Here is a 17,256-nt window from a genome sequence, read left to right on the forward strand (position 1 = left end):
TCCTTTTAGCACGAATTTTGGGAAATTCCTAAAACGCCAAATGTGATATTTTACTATTCTGTTGCTAGAAAGACCTTCTGTGAAAGGCATTGGTATCGTAGCTGAAGTATTTTCATGATGCTATTAGGTTGATATTCTACTCGTTCGGTTAAAAAGGGTATTCGACATCTATATATGTCATTTTGTCGGCTTTCTTAAATATATGTCCATATATATGAATTCTTATTCGTCTTTGGGTTGTGTGACTTAAAAATAAAGGCATTTAGTATTTACGATCAGTCCTTCTTCCTTGTTAAAGTGTATTTTAAAATCTCTAAAGTGACACGTCGATTTCAAAATTCTCAAATATAATTTTTATGTTTAAACTACTAAAATATTTGATTTTTTTTTGAATACTTTCTTTTACTAATTATCAAGAAATCAGGTATAAGGACTAAGTGAAGCACCTTAAGCTTTTTATGAACATATTCAGAGTTAAGTTATCTTTCTAAAAGTCGAGTTAAGTTTTCAAACTTATTAAAAAAGATATGAGGTTCCACGAGACATTTGTATGCGATACGAAGGTGATTATGAGATTATGAGAATAAGAGTACCAATGAGCCAAGGTTGGCTAAGTTCTTGTTATGGCCTATTATGTGCATTCAAAGTTCATATCATACATGACATATTATGCATGGACTTCGAGCTATAATCGGAGGTAAGGGGCCTATTTGCCCGAAAGACTATATATATTGTACAGATGGCCACAGGTTGGCAATATGATACCGGTTAGCTACCGGGAGAGACCGCCATTGCTAGCATTTGGTTGGGTATGTCATGCATTTACATCAATATATATGTGTTCACAACATACGATTACACGAGCATACCATGCATATTTTATTACTATGAGGTCGGATGTCGGCCATGGAGGCTATCAGAGTTTCAGTGTCAGGTGGTATCTTTATTACCTTTTTACATCAGCTATGTATGATTCTACTTTCTGCCTTAGATACCAGTACATTTTTATTCGTACTGATGTCCCATTGCCTGGGGACACTGCATTATTGTTTCGTGCGTGCAGGTCCAGGTTGGGACTCTGATCGACCCCTCCGCTAGGATTTTGGGGTTCAGCTGTGAGTTGGTAAGCTCCACCTCTTCCTGGAGCTTTCATAGGATGGTTACTTTTGTTGTACAATTTGGGTATAGTTTGGGCCTTATCCCGACAGTGCTTATGACACTCTTAGAGGCTATTGTGGACATAATATTCTGGGTTTCTTTTTGCTGCTTTCAGTCTCCAGCCCATAGGCTTGACATGTATATATAGGTGTGTAGGCATGTATGTCTTCAGTCGCGGCCTCGTCAGCCAGCTAGTATTTTATTATTTTGGCTTGTCTACCTATGTTTATATGGCTTATTGTTATTCATGTCATAACCTTACGGTCCAGGCTTAGTATTTCAAATGTTGTGCTGCCCGATCTGTTGGGCCCCCAGTCTAGTTAGCTAGTATGTTTAGTGGCTAACTCGATCGAATACAGTATCGAGTGCCAGTCGTGCCTCCCCTAGTTTGGGACGTGACAAACTTGGTATCAGAGCAAGTCGTATCCCAGGGAGTCCACAAGCCGGGTCTAGTAGAGTCTTGCTTTTGTATGTGTTGTGCACCACACTTATAATTAGGAGGCTATGAGGCATTTGGGAATGGTTACATTTCTTTCAATTAATAGATCGTGCTGTAGAGCGAAGTTATAAGAACATATGAAATCTAAATCATGCTTTGTGTTTCCTATCTAATAGACTACCTACGCTCAGGAGATGGCACAGCGAGAGATATATATGGATCCGGGAGAAGGTACCAGTCGTTCCCCACCGGGTCAGAGGGATAGATTTCCCTTAGAGGCTCACAGTGAGTCTCCAGTACCCCTAGTTTTAGCTTCCCCAGCACTTGTTGGAGCCCAGGGAGATGCAGTACCCCCAGCCTCACCAGTTCCATTGGTTCTTGAGGCAGCTAGAGACACAGGACCTCCAGCACCTATTGTTCCCCCATCAGAGACTGGGGAGCAGGGGATGAGGGAGGCTGTTCAGTTGCTAACTAGGATGATTTCTATTCATGAGCGACAGCTAGAGTCATGAGCAGATGCCCGGAGAGATTGGATAGGAAGCTCGACGGTACGAGAGTTTCTTCACTTGGCCCCTCCATTATTTACAGGATCTAGTTCAACTGAGGATCCCCAGGACTTTATAGACCATATGTATAGAGTATTGAGGGTGATGCATGCCTCCGTCACCGAGGCTATGGAGTTGGCTTCTTTTTTACTACGTGATGTAGCCGTCCTATGGTATGATGCATGGGAGAGATCTAGAGGACCTGATGCTCCGCCAACAGAGTGGGAGGACTTCTCTGAGGCTTTTTTAGCCCATTATTTGCCACGGGAGGTTCGAGAGGCCCGTCTTGACCAGTTTCTTAGCCTAAAGTAGGGGGATATGAGTATGAGGGATTATAGCCATAAGTTTAATTCTTTGGCAAGGTATGCACCAGATATAGTACGTACCATGAGGGCTAGAGTTCATCATTATGTGGATGGTTTGGGGGATCATCTGATTAGAGACTGTAGGGTTGCATCCCTATCGGATGATGTAGATATTTCCCGCATACAGGCTTTCGCTCAGACTACAGAGGACCTTTCCCGTCGGATTCGTGATACTCGCAGGGATAGGGAGCAGAGTAAGAGGGCTCGTACTATGGGGTCTTATAGGGAGCCACGAGTTGATTTTAGGCCCCCACTCCATCGATATCCACCTCGGTCAGCAGGTAGTTTCCCACCACAGATGCAAGGCCAGTGGTTTGATCGTTATATTTAGTTAGGACCGGGGCAGAGCTCAGGCCAGCTTGAGGGCCGTCGACAGGAGCGTTCTGCACAGATGAGACAGCTTACTCCTCCATGTACTCAGTGCGGTAAGCTGCACACCGGGCAATGTAGACAGGGTTCGAGTGCATTTTTTCATTGTGGGCAGACAAGACATTATATTAGCCGGTGCCCGGGGTTAGGCAGAGGTACACCAGCTCAGCCTTTAGGATTCACAGCAGCCTCTTCGCCCTCAGTCCGTGCTCCCCGACCAGGTCCACAGTCTACTCAGGGCCGTAGTAGGGGGAGAGGTGGAGGAGACACCTCAGGTTCTAGTGGTGGCCAGAACCGCTTTTATGCACTCACAGGCTGACAGGATTCAGAGGCATCCCCAGATGTTGTCACAGGTATATTGACAATACATTCTCATGCCATTTATGCATTGATGGATCCCGGCTCTACATTTTCATATATTACTCCATTTATTGCTGGTAAGCTTGACATGAGATCTGAGTTGTTGCCACAGCCAGTTGTGGTGTCTACGCCAGTTGGCGACTCTATTGTAGCTAATCATGTCTATCGAGATTATACAGTGTTAATTAATGACCATCCAACCTCTGTTGATTTAGTTGAATTGGTTATGCTAGACTTCGATGTCATTATGGGTATGGATTGGTTGGCAGCTTGTTATGCTAATATTGATTGTCGTGCAAAGATGGTCCGATTTCATTTTCCTGGTGAGCCTGTCCTTGAATGGAAAGGTAATACAGCCACGCCCAAGGTAAGTTTATTTCATACCTTAGGGCTCGAAAGTTTATTGCTAAAGGTTGTATATACCATCTGGTTCATGTTAGGGATATAGATAAGGAGCCAGCGACTCTTCAGTCAGTTCCGATTGTGAATGAATTCCCGACGGTATTCCCTGACGAGCTTCCAGGAATTCCCCCCAAAAGGGAAATTGATTTCGCTATAGATTTGCTTCCTGATGCGCAGCCTATATCCATTCCTCCCTACAGAATGGCTCCTGCAGAGCTAAGGTAATTGAAGGAACAACTGAAGGACTTGCTCGATAAAGGCTTTATTAGGTCAAGTACATCCCCATGGGGTGCTCCGGTGCTCTATGTTCGAAAAAAAGATGGGTCCTTGCGGATGTGCATTGACTACAGGCAACTAAATAAAGTCACTATCAAGAATTAGTATCCTCTTCCACGGATTGATGACTTGTTCGACCAGTTACAAGGTGCCAAATGCTTTTCGAAGATTGACTTGCAATCCGGTTATCATCAGCTACGAGTCAGGGATATTGATATCCCAAAAATAGCATTTAGGACGAGGTATGGCCATTTTGAATTCCTTGTCATGTCTTTCGGGCTTACAAATGCCCCAGTAGCCTTTATGGATCTTATGAACCGGGTATTCAAACCATTCTTGGATGAATTTGTGATTGTGTTTATTGACGACATCTTGATATATTCATGATCGGAAGCCGAGCATGCGGACCACTTGCGAGCTATATTGCAGACTCTCCAGGACTACAGGTTATATGCTAAATTCTCTAAATGTAAATTTTGGCTAACTTCTGTAGCTTTTCTTGGTCATGTTATTACCGACGATGGTATCAAGGTTGATGGCCAAAAGATTGAAGTTGTGATGACTTGGCCGAGGCCCTTGAATCCGACAGAGGTTCGTAGCTTTTTAGGCTTGGCAGGGTATTACCGAAGGTTTGTGGAGGGATTTTCCTCTATCTCTGCACCATTGATGAAACTGACACATAAGGGAGCTAAGTTTTAGTGGACTGAGACATGTGAAAAAAGTTTTCAGGAACTAAAGAAAAGGCTTACTATGGAACCTGTCTTGACTCTTCCGGATGGCACCGAGGGTTATGTTGTATATTGTGATGCCTCGAGAATTGGCCTAGGTTGTGTTCTTATGCAGCATGGTAAGGTTATCGCGTACGCCTCCAGACAGTTGCGAAAACATGAACAGAACTATCCTACGCACGATCTTGAGTTAGCCGCAGTTGTATTTGCCCTAAAGATTTGGCGGCATTATCTATATGGGGTTCATATTGATGTTTTCACCGACCACCAGAGCCTTCAGTATTTATTTAAACAGAGGGAGCTGAACCTACGACAAAGAAGATGGCTAGAATTACTAAAGGACTATGATGTTGATATTTTATATCATCCCGGCAAAGCTAATATTGTTGCTGATGCCCTTAGCCGGAAGTCCATGGGCAGTCTAAGGCATGTTGAAGCTGATAAGGTCAAGATGACCAAATATCTATGCCAGCTAGCTAGTTTGCAGGTGCGTTTGGTAGATGTAGAGGGTGGACGCATTCTCGTTCAGAATACGGCAAAATCTTCTTTTGTTACTGAAGTGAAAGAGCGACAACACGAGGATCCTGAGCTTATAAAACTGAGGAAAAGTATTCCATAGCAGCGACAACCTTTATTTGAGCTAACTGGAGATGGAGTCCTTAGATACCAGGGCCGCTTATGTGTACCGTCAGTAGGAGAGCTCCGTGCCAAGATTCTTTTGGAGGCCCATTATTCTAGATATGCAGTTCATCCCGGAGCGACAAAGATGCATCGGGACCTTCGACAGATCTATTGGTGGAATGGAATGAAAAAAGATATCGCGGAGATGGTAGCCCAATGTCCCAACTACCAGCAAGTTAAAGCCGAACATCAGAGGCCTGGAGGCCTAACTCAGTGTATTGAGCTTCCATTATGGAAATGGGACATGATAAATATGGACTTCATCACTGGTTTGCCTCGCACTCCACAGAGGTATGATTCTATTTGGGTAATTATTGATAGGCTTACAAAATCTGCTCATTTCCTGCCAGTTAGGACGACATATTCAGCCGAGGATTATGCCAAGCTTTATATTCGAGAGATTGTTCGCCTTCACGGAGTGCCATTATCTATTATCTCTGATCGAGGGGCTCAATTTACAACATATTTTTGGAAATCTTTTCAGAAGGGTCTAGGCACGCAGGTAAATCTTAGCACCGCTTTTCATCCGCAAACTGATGGACAGGCAGAGCGTACTATTCATACAGTTGAGGATATGTTACGTGCTTGCGTGCTAGATTTTAAAGGAAGTTGGGATGATCATCTACCTCTTATCGAGTTTGCTTATAATAACAGCTTCCAAGCTAGTATTCAGATGGCTCCTTACGAAGCAATATACGGGCGGAAGTGTAGGTCGCTGATCGGTTGGTTCGAGGTCGGGGAAGCAGAGTTGCTAGGTCCTAACTTAGTCCAGCAAGCAATGGAAAAGGTAAAACTTATTAGAGACCGGCTGCGTACAGCACAAAGTCGGCAAAAGTCTTATGCAGATGTTCGACGACGAGACTTAGAGTTTGATGTAGAAGATTGGGTTTTCCTGAAAGTATCGCCTATGAAGGGCGTCATGCGATTTGGAAAGAAGGGGAAGCTCAGCCCCGGGTATGTTGGACCGTATAAGATTATTCGAAGGATTGGTAGGGTGGCGTACAAACTTGATTTGCCTTTAGAATTGGAAGCAGTCCATTGTATTTCATGTATCTATGTTGCGGAAGTGCATTGGAGATCCTTCACGTATTACGCCCATTGAGGATATTCACATTCCTGAAGACTTATCTTATGTAGAGGTACCAGTAGTTATTTTAGATCGGCAGGTAAGGAAGCTTCGAACTAAAGAAATGGCTTCCGTGAAAGTGTTATGGCGAAATAACAACATCGAGGAAATGACCTTGGAAGCTGAGGAGGAAATGAGGAAGAAGTACCCCCACCTATTTACGACTTAAGGTGAGTCGCATTTAAATAATTGCCAATTATTTCTTTACAGCAACTTAATTGGATTTTAAATGACTTGAAAGTGCAATTTAAATTACTTATTGCGAGATAGCTATACGAAGCATAGTAGTTGGAATCTTCATAATTTGATTTATGCTTTGCAAATGTAACAAATATAGCCTCGCAAATAACGTATTAGCGGACAAGAAATGAAACCAAAGAATTGACTTGACCCATTTGCGGACGAATGTTCTTAAGGGGGGAGACTGTGAGACCCCAGGTGTTTCTCTCTTCTCTTACGTAATATACGTAATGTGGCATGGTTATATTAGGTATATATGATTGGGTATAGCATATTGGGAGAATAAGACTGAAAATGTGTGGTAATATCAAGGAACTAAACTAAAGCTTTAAGTCAAAGGAATCCCTTAAACAAAGGTTCATGGTTAAAGAAATGGCTCGGGTAGCACCCCGCGCGTTCGGAAGGTTTAAGTTAACTTGCACCTGTGGGATAAGACTAAGAGTGTATAATATGCTAAGAATAATGTGTTATGAGGTATTATAATATCACACTGGTCACATGTTAAGTTTTGGAGTCAAGCAAGTTGCGAAATAAAGGTCGGCAAAAGTTATCGTAAATTTCTCTAATAAATTTTCTAAACTTTGGGTCAAATGTATCAGATCATTTTTCCCAATATATAAATAGTTATGGGACCCACAACCTACCAAATCGAAGGTCTACGAGTCTAGTTTGCAACCAAAGAAATTTCACATCAAACCAACATTGGAGTAAAAGGTTATGACTGTTTTACCGTGGACTGTCCGGGCTAAAATCGGGTCGCGAACCGGGTCGGGTCAAACAAGTGGTATAAGTCGGAAAATCCGACTTTTAAGACCCCAAAATATTTCATCTTCGTCCCAAAACAGTGAGAAAGCTTCGGAGAGGGTTTCATGGTGTTCTTGAGTGATTAAGGTGCGTTTTTAACGATTTCTATCGTTAAAGTTTGCCTCCGTGCCTAGAAGCACAATCTCTACGCTTTGCAATCGTTTTCCCCTTCTATTAGCTGTGTTTGGAGCTATTTTTGGAAGATAGGAAATTGATGTTGTTACTGGTTCTTTAGGATTTATATTGGTTTGCCAAGGTAATCATCTTGGGACTCTTTTATGATCGTTTTTACAAAGTTCTACGGGCGTTTCATCGAGTTAGGGTCATATGGAAAATCTGCCGATTTAAACTCATTTATGAACTGTTTATAAGTGTGTATAAGCTGCATATATATAATGGTTTCGAAGCTTAGGACGTAAGGAACAACTTTCAAGAAGGAACTACAGGCATTCGGACGTTCGTTGGAGAGGTATATTAAGGCTAAGCTTCGTCCTTCCTTTTAGCACGAATTTTGGGAAATTCCTTAGACGCCAAATGTGATATTTTACTATTCTGTTGAAAGAAAGACCTTCTGTGAAAGGCATTGGTATCGTAACTGAAGTATTTTCATGATGCTATTAGGTTGATATTCCACTCGTTCGGTTAAAAAGGGTATTCGACATCTATATATGTCATTTTGTCGGCTTTCTTAAATATATGTCCATATATATGAATTCTTATTCGTCTTTGGGTTGTGTGACTTAAAAATAAAGGCATTTAGTATTTGCGATCAGTCCTTCTTCCTTGTTAAAGTTAAGTTTTCAAACTTATTAAAAAAGATATGAGGTTCCACGAGACATTTGTATGCGATACGAAGGTGATTATGAGATTATGAGAATAAGAGTACCAATGAGCCAAGGTTGGCTAAGTTCTTGTTATGGCCTATTATGTGCATTCAAAGTTCATATCATACATGACATATTATGCATGGACTTCGAGCTATAATCGGAGATAAGGGGCCTATTTGCCCGAAATACTATATATATTGTACAGATGGCCACAGGTTGGCAATATGATACCGGTTAGCTACCGGGAGAGATCGCCATTGCTTGCATTTGGTTGGGTATGTCATGCATTTACATCAATATATATGTATTCACGACATACGATTACACGAGCATACCATGCATATTTTATTACTATGAGGTCAGATGTCGGCCATGGAGGCTATCAGAGTTTCAGTGTCAGGTGGTATCTTTATTACCTTTTTACATCAGCTATGTATGATTCTACTTTCTGCCTTAGATACCAGTACATTTTTATTCTTACTGATGTCCCGTTGCCTGGGGACACTGCATTTTTGTTTCGTGCGTGCAGGTACAGGTAGGGACTCTGATCGACCCCTCCGCTAGGATTTCGGGGTTCAGCTGTGAGTTGGTAAGCTCCACCTCTTCCTGGAGCTTTCATAGGATGGTTACTTTGGTTGTACAATTTGGGTATAGTTTGGGCCTTATCCCGACAGTGCTTATGACACTCTTAGAGGCTATTAGGGACACAATATTCTGGGTTTCTTTTTGCTGCTTTTAGTCTCCAGCCCATAGGCTTGACATGTATATATAGGTGTGTAGGCATGTATGTCTTCAGTCGCGGCCTCTTCAGCCAGCTAGTATTTTATTATTTTGGCTTGTCTACCTATGTTTATATGACTTATTGTTATTCATGTCATAACCTTACGGTCCAGGCTTAGTATTTCAGATGTTGTGCTGCCCGATCTGTTGGGCCCCCAGTCTAGTTAGCTAGTATGCTTAGTGGCTAACTCGATCGAATGCAGTATCGAGTGCTAGTCGTGCCTCCCCTAGTTTGGGGTATGACAGAGGGATAGGTTGTATGTATGATGTACTACACCTTTATCGGAATATAAAGTGTTGGGATGATTCATATTTGATATTCATTATGGATTTAGTGTGCAAGAAAAAGGAATTGCTTGGTTGCCTTTTTTGGTTATTCATGTACTGGTGAAGTGCGGGTTATTTAGCGCGTATTGTTTGTGTAGTTGAGATTAGAGTAAGGTGAATGACTATCGATGTCACGACCCCAATTTACCCTCCTTAGGATGTCGTGATGGCACCTAGTCACTAAGACTAGGTAAGCCTAATAAATTTGCGGAATAACATAATATAAAACTGAAGCCCAATTCTCAACATGAAATAAATGTAAAACTGCAAATCAATAATTACAACTCCCATAACCCAGTGGAAATAAGACACAAGCTTCTAAGAGAAATACTATATATCTCTATACATCAGAGTTTAAAGAGAATAAGGAAAAACAACATAACAAGGATAGAGGGGGACTCCGAGGTCTGCGGACGCTGGCAGATGTACCTTGAAGTGTCCGCGTATAGGCTAGCTCACTGATATCTGGTTTGGTAAGCAGTACCTGGATCTGCACAAAAAGATGTGCAAAAGTGTAGCATGAGTACACCACAACGGTACCCAGTAAGTGCCAAGCCTAACCTCGGTACAGTAGGGACGAGGTCAGGTCGAGGCCCTACTAGTTTAAAATAAAAGTAAGGCAGAAGATATAATAATATTTAGAAATGACTGAGATTTTAAACAATAAGAAGTTTAAGAAAGATAACAGCAGGGGCACTCCCGAGGTACCGCCTCGTAGTCCCAAATGTAAATATGCAAGACAGGGGGATCTCCCAAGTAAACGCCTCGTAGTCCAAAAGTAAATATGCAGTACAGGGGGATCTCCTGAGGAACTGCCTCGTAGTCCCAAAGTAAATATGCAATACAGGGGGAATTCCCGAGGAACCGCCTCGTAGTCCCAAAGTAAATATGCAGTACATGGGGAGCACCCGAGGAACCGCCTCGTAGTCCCAAAGTAAATATGCGGTATAGAGGGGTCTCCCGAGAAACTGCCTCGTAGTCCAAAAGTAAATATGCAGTACAGGGGATCTCCCGAGGATCCGCCTCGTAGTCCCAAAGTAAATATGAAGTACAGGGGGATCTCCCGAGTAAATGCGTCGTAGTCCCAAAGTAAATATGCAGCAGATAACCAAATCGAAGGAACAACGAATTTATAGCAAAAAATCTTACAGTTAAAGATTTAATTCAAATCAAGGGAAGCAGGTAATTCAACTAAGCATGTTGCACAATTTGCAAGTAGGAGTTAAGGCATATAGACATGCGATACTAGGCTAAACATGATCACTACATAAGCTAAGGCAACTTAGTTAAGGAATTTAAAATAAGACAACACAGCAAGAACTGAAATTTCCATAATTATCATATGTACGCACTCGTCACCTCGCGTACACCGTGCTCACATATCACAAAGTGTAACAACAGTACCAAATCCTAAGGGGATTTCCCCCAGACAAAGTTAGACAAGTCACTTACTTCAAATATCTCTCAATCAATCGGTAAGAATGCCTTTCCCTCAATTTTCCGACTCCGAATGGCCCAAATCTAGCCAAAAGCAATTACATATCATGAATACAACTACAAGAAACTAATTTAAATACTGAAACTACAACTTAAGCAAAGAATCAAAATATTACCCTTGGCCCACGTCTCGGAATCGGGTAAAAGTCACAAAAATACGAACACCCATTCGATATCAAATTCACCCACACCAAAATTACCAAAATCCGACACCAAGTCGCCACTCAAATCCTCAAATCAAACTCTCCAAATCCCTAGCCTCAACTCCCAAATTCCACCTTAAATACATGCTAACTAGGTGAGAAAATCAATGGGGAAACAAGATTATTTATAAAAAATAAACACAAGGTACCTACCTCAAGAAACCGCTCAAAATGCTCTCAAAAATCGCCAAGACCCGAGCTCAAAATGTTTGAAATCTGCAAAAATTGTGAAACCTTACATTTAAGTGTTCTGTCCAGCATTTTTGCTTTTGCGGATACATAGCCGCATCTGCGGTGTTGTAGAAGCGACAACTTACCTGCATCAGCGGTTCCCTCGCTCCTGTGGTCGTCCCTTCTGCACCTGCGAGACTTCCGCTTCTACGGTCCAAATCTCGCTTCTGCAGGTGCGCATCTGCGCCCATACGTCCGCTTCTGCGGACAGGCCTCCCGAAGCACTCGTCCGCTTCTGCGATCATTCTTCCACAGAAGCAACTCCGCTTCTGCAGCCTTCACACCGCACCTGTGTCCACTGGCTAATTCCCCTAGCCTCACATCTACATCCTATTGCTCACTTCTGCGGGCTCGCACCTGCAGTCAAACTTGCGCAGGTGCGATTACACAAGAACTGGTGCCATCAGCCATTCTCACAAGTCCAAATTTGATCCGTTAACCATCCGAAACTCACTCGAGGCCCCCAGGACCTCAACCAAAGATACCAAAAAGTCCTAAAACATCACACAAACTTATTCGTACCCTTAAATCACATCAAACAGTGCTAAAAACACGAATTACACATCGATTCAAGCCTAACGAACTTCAAGTTTCAAACTTCTACATCCGACGCCGAAACCTATCAAATCAAGTCCGATTGACTTCAAATTTTGTACACAAGTCATAATTGACATTACAGACCTATTCCAACTTCTGGAATTGGAATTCGACCCCGATATCAAAAAGTCCACTCCCGGTCAAACTTCCCAAAAATCATCCCATTTTCCAACTTTCGCCATTATCGCAAAAATGACCTACAGACCTCTAATTCGATATCTGAACACGGTTCTAAGATTAAAATCACTCTACGGAGCTATTGGAACCATCAGAACTCCATTCCTGGGTCGTCTTCACACAGTTCGAACTACGGTTAAATCCTACGACTTAAACTCTCATTTTTAAGGATGATGTGTCCCATTTTACTCCGAAACCAAAGATAAATCCTCTTGGCAAGTCACAAAACCCAAAAATAAAATAGAGGGAGAAATAAATAGGGGTTCGGGGATAATTCTCTCAAAATAACCGTTCGGGTCGTTACAATCGAGAAGGTTCTAATGAGTTCGAGATTCACATATGGTATTTAAGGATTTTTGTATTTGTGTAGAGCTATGGATTAAAGTCAGTAGTGGATGGGGTTTGGATCTACAGTAATTTTATATCAATATGGACTATACATGGCACTATTAGAGAGATGCAAGAAACGACTCTGGATTCGCGGAGGTCCCTTCAAAGCGAGAAATTCAGATTGAGTTACTTTCGAGTTTGACAGTCTGCGTGACTCGGTTGAGTCAGGGGAAAATTAGTTCTAATGACTTGATTATGTCCACATTTTGGGGTTTTTGTCTTCTACGGGTATAGAAGGTGTGTCGGGTGTGTTGATGTCCTCCTGGATTGAGTTAAATGGAAGGTTCCCAGTTGATGAGGTGTTCAACCTACTTGTGATTCAGGTTTCATTACGAGATTTTTGTATTTGCACGAGTTAGCATGATAAGGGTGGTGCGCCGTGTGGGATTGAAAGTTACGAGTACAAGGTTGCGATATAGTTTTGAAGGAAAGGTCATGAGTTATAGAAGGCACAAGCGATTTCAGATGTTTAAGAGAATGTTGGAGCTATTGGATGTCTGTTGAGAAGAGTGTGCATTTTAGAAGTTGTATTCTATTTTGACTTGCAGATGCTTGACAAGTGTTATGTTGATCACCTGGTTTTGGGTTGCTGAGGTTCATTTTTTTTTGCATGGCGCAGAAGATTTATGTGGGTAATTTTGTAATATGATGGTGTATGAGTGATGTATCATCCATTTGAGTAGTGTAGTTGGGATCAGATATGGAGATTCCGGTATTCATGAGGTTTAGAGATGGGATGTTCTCGTAGGCAGGTTATTCCTTGGTTATGGACTATGAAGATATGGTAAAATTGGATAGATGAGGGTATGTGTTATGTATGGGTTTCTATGTACTTTTGGAAGGTTATATACATGTTTGGGAATGATCGGAATTGGTTTGGGGGTTATTTGTAGGCCTAATGAGAATGTATGTTCTATATCAGATCGGGTTTTCTTACTCTTACTTAACCGTTACTGTAGGTATATCATTAGAAAAATGGATGTTATTCGTGCCCTGGATTATGTTGTGTGTTTCTCTCTTATGCTATGATATGTTGTGGGGCTACTTGATTATTTGCACGTATGTTGTAATCCCGTTTAGGCCTTGTGGCGATATATGGGCGAGATGACTCTCGTGATATTGGTTTGCTTATTGCACCTCAGTTGTGCTTGCCTTTTTCTGTATTGTATTATGCCTATTTACCTCCCCATATTTATATTTTTGCACTCTACCGTGCTTGATGTTGACGCACATGTGCTTAGTGAGCACGAGCATTATGGATCGATAGGTATCCCTATGTGAATTGATATGTTTGGGATCAGGTTGCATGCCACAACGGAGTTGTGTAGGATACCCTTCCTTGTATTTATTTTATGTGTTTTGTTTTCCCTTTATGGCATGAGTTTATGAAATTATGTTTTTGTTGTTATATCAGTTGCACTTCTTAGATAGTCCTCGTACCTTGTTTTTATTTCTTTTTTGGATATATCTGAGTTATTACTTGTTGGGCGTACGGATCGCGTTGTGTGAGGTTCCATGTGGCTTTTGGTGTGACTTGTCGGTTAGGCTTCTTGTACTGGGTGAGACGAGGGTTTTGGACCTGGGAGTTGCACTCCTCGTATTGGGATAAGGAATGTTTGGAAGAATAATACCATATTTTCACTCGTAATTTGGCAATGGTCCTTGTCAGATGAGGGAGCTCCTCGGCTTGTTGATTTCATGGGTAGTTATGAGTTTCTGCATGTTTCTTTTATCATTAGCAGCGTTGCAAAGATCCGGAACGAGGTTTCATTTGCTCTGAAGTATATTACAGGTACCAGGTTTGGTAATGAGAAACTATAGTGGTCGGAAGTTATTACCGTAAGTACATGAGTTATGTGGAACATTGTGTGTTTGATGTTGGCAGTGTATTTCCAGCTTGATGCAACTTATTGAGATTGATACAGTGTATATATGCAAGGCCCAGAGCTTATAGGGGTTCCGGATGTTGGAATTTGGTTCCATGCCTTGTGGGCTCAGGTCGAAGGAAGAATCTTTAGTGGGGGTCATGTTCATAGGATCACTCATGGGTAAGGGTATGATGAGTTCATCCCACTAATTGACGGCTTAGGAGCAACTCTTGGCACGTTTGAGGACGAACGTATGTTTAAGTGGGGGGAGAATATAACGACCCGACCAATCGTTTTGAGTACTAGCTTTCCTTTCCGAGTTCCGAGACTTTTTATAGCTATATTTGATGATTTATGACTTGTGTGTGTGGTCCATGTCAATTTCGAAAAAAAAATTTAAATGTGAATTTTGGTGATCGATTCTTGATATTTGATGTTATTTTGAATATTTGAGGTAGCGAGCGAGTTTGTATAATGTTATTACACTTGTGTGAATGTTCGGATCGGAACCCGAGGGGCTCAGGTGAGTTTTTGATGCTTAGTAGACTAATTTTTTGGCTTAGAAGGATTTCAAGTGCAACTGACCTGCAAGTCTCGCATTTGCGAAGACCCGTTCGCAAATGCGAGATTCGCATTTGCGATGCTAAGATCACATTTGCGATATGGGGCTGGGCTGGGACAACTTCACTTTTGTGAAGCTAATATCGCATTTGCGTGGGAGGAGGACTTCGCATTTGCGATGGTCCTGTCGCTTTTGGGACTTTGGAGGGCTGGGGGCTGCTTCGCATTTGCATTGAAGGAGTCGAATTTGCGGAGGTTCCTGGAGTCGCATTTGCGACATCTCCATGGCTCAGACACTCTGTTCGCTTTTGCGATCAGTGGTTCGCATTTGCAAGCATTGTAATTGCGAACAAGAGTTCGCAATTGCGATATCTGCAGATAGGTAAAATGTAGGGATTTCGGGACTTAACTCATTTTACACCATTGGTCTACCCTAGACTCCATAGAGGCAATTTTTGAAGAGGAATTTCTTCCCAAATTCATTGATAAGAAACTTTAACTTATTTACAATCAATTTCAATTATTGTTTCATGAATTTTAACATCAAATGTATGAATGTCAAATTAAAAATTGTGAGTTTTGGGTAGAATTTAGGAATTTTGTAAAATTTAGATTTAGATTTCAAATTGAGGTTAGATTTCAAAACAAATCATATATCTTGGCTCGGGGGTGAATGGGTAATTGGGATTTGATCCGAATCGCGAACTTTGACAATGTGGGCCCAGGTTCACTTTTTGTTGACCTTTTCAATTATGATCAAAATCAAACTTTTTTCATTCGGGGGTAGTTTCTAAAGCTTCTTGAATTGTTTGAACAATATTTCGCTAGATTCGATTGGTTTGGAAGCTTGTTTTAAAGGGAAAGTCGTTGTTGATTGTTGATTGTGTTACGGAATGAGGTAATTTTCTTGCCTAGCTTTATTGGAGAAAGTTTTCCTGCTAAATGATACTGTTTGATATATGCAGGGGGTGATGCATATACGAGGTGATGGGTGTATATACATATGCCAGGGTTTCCATGCCTGGGAGGAAAAATTATATGCTTCTTTGTGCCTTTGTTGAACTTGGCAATCCCTTAACTTATGCTTCATTTAATTCGATGACTAATAAACTCAATTAACTGTGTCGGATATCATTAGAATATATGACATCCTAAAAAGGATTTAATGTGGTATTTTTGAGATTCGTTTGCATACTTAACTTGATCGTAGTATCACAAACCTATATCTAAACATGTTATTGTCATGTTACTTGAGCTTCTTTATCCATAATAAGAGATGACTATCGGGGCCTTAGGATTATGTTTGGCATGATGGGTATTTCCGTGTGATTGATATGATGCTGGCATGTTGAGTATTGTTGTGCCGTGTGGAGTACGATTGGCCGGTTGGTTGTTACCGTGCGAGAAGAATGGGAGTTGGATTTTTTTATGATTACTCGCTCGTTGAACACTTACATGCTCTCTACCTTGGTTTCTATTAATGTTTGCTTTTTTGTATGTTACTTTCCCGTTTGTGTTCCTTATGTAGTTACCTCTGTATTTTACATTTGGCCTGTTACTGTTATGGCCATGATTTTACCTTGTATGTTATTGTTACTTCTATGCTTTTACGTGATTTACTTTTGCTACATGTCCTCTTCGATGTCATGCCTTTATATAGTATTAGCCCGTACATATTACATGCCTTTATTTATTACGTGATTTTCTTAATAGATGTCTTGACCTGATACATGCCTTCACTTAATACCCGCCTTCCCTTGCTATATGTCTTATTTTATTTATGCCTCCATTTGTTATATGATTTCACTTATTACCCACCTCTGGTTGATACATGGTTTTACCTGACATACATCCTTCCTCGTTTCATGTTTAACTATTCTTTGCTTAGCTGGGTTGGGTGACTTTTAGATTGATTGTGTGAAATTCCTTGTGTAAGATATTTCCTTATATGTGAGAGACTAGCTCTAGGATGGTGTATTGCTCATCTTGCTTGGTTTGAGTTTGTATTCCCTTGTTGAATTCCGCGTGTTCATTTTCTTTGTGTTATGTTGTGAACTTTCCCGTGGTTGGTCGTTGTTGAACGATTTCATATGAATGGAATATATATGTTAATTGATATTGGGATCGGGTTGCACACCGCAATAGTATTAATTGATATTGGAATCGGGTTGTATGCTGCAATAATGTTGATTGCTATTGGGATCGGGTTGCACGTCGCAACAGTATTAATTGAAATTGGGATGGTATTTGTTTGTGATGTTTTATTATGATCCTTGCGCGTACTTCATGATTAATGTTTCCTTCA

The 17,256-nt window shown here is 41.3% G+C and overlaps 1 protein-coding gene across 1 annotated transcript; it reads left to right on the forward strand.

Annotated features, from left to right (window-relative positions):
• Nucleotides 1-2,271: 2,271 nt before the first annotated feature.
• On the forward strand, nucleotides 2,272-6,618 carry LOC138909934 (uncharacterized). The gene is made up of 7 exons (XM_070201150.1): nucleotides 2,272-2,412; nucleotides 3,199-3,583; nucleotides 3,685-3,859; nucleotides 5,045-5,129; nucleotides 5,265-5,502; nucleotides 5,854-6,317; nucleotides 6,391-6,618. The coding sequence occupies exons 1-7, from the start codon at nucleotides 2,272-2,274 to the stop codon at nucleotides 6,616-6,618; spliced, it is 1,716 nt and encodes a 571-aa protein (XP_070057251.1).
• The last annotated feature ends 10,638 nt before the right edge of the window (nucleotides 6,619-17,256 follow it).

Source organism: Nicotiana tomentosiformis, chromosome 4 (genome assembly GCF_000390325.3).
Source record: "Nicotiana tomentosiformis chromosome 4, ASM39032v3, whole genome shotgun sequence".
Taxonomy (NCBI): Eukaryota; Viridiplantae; Streptophyta; class Magnoliopsida; order Solanales; family Solanaceae; genus Nicotiana; species Nicotiana tomentosiformis.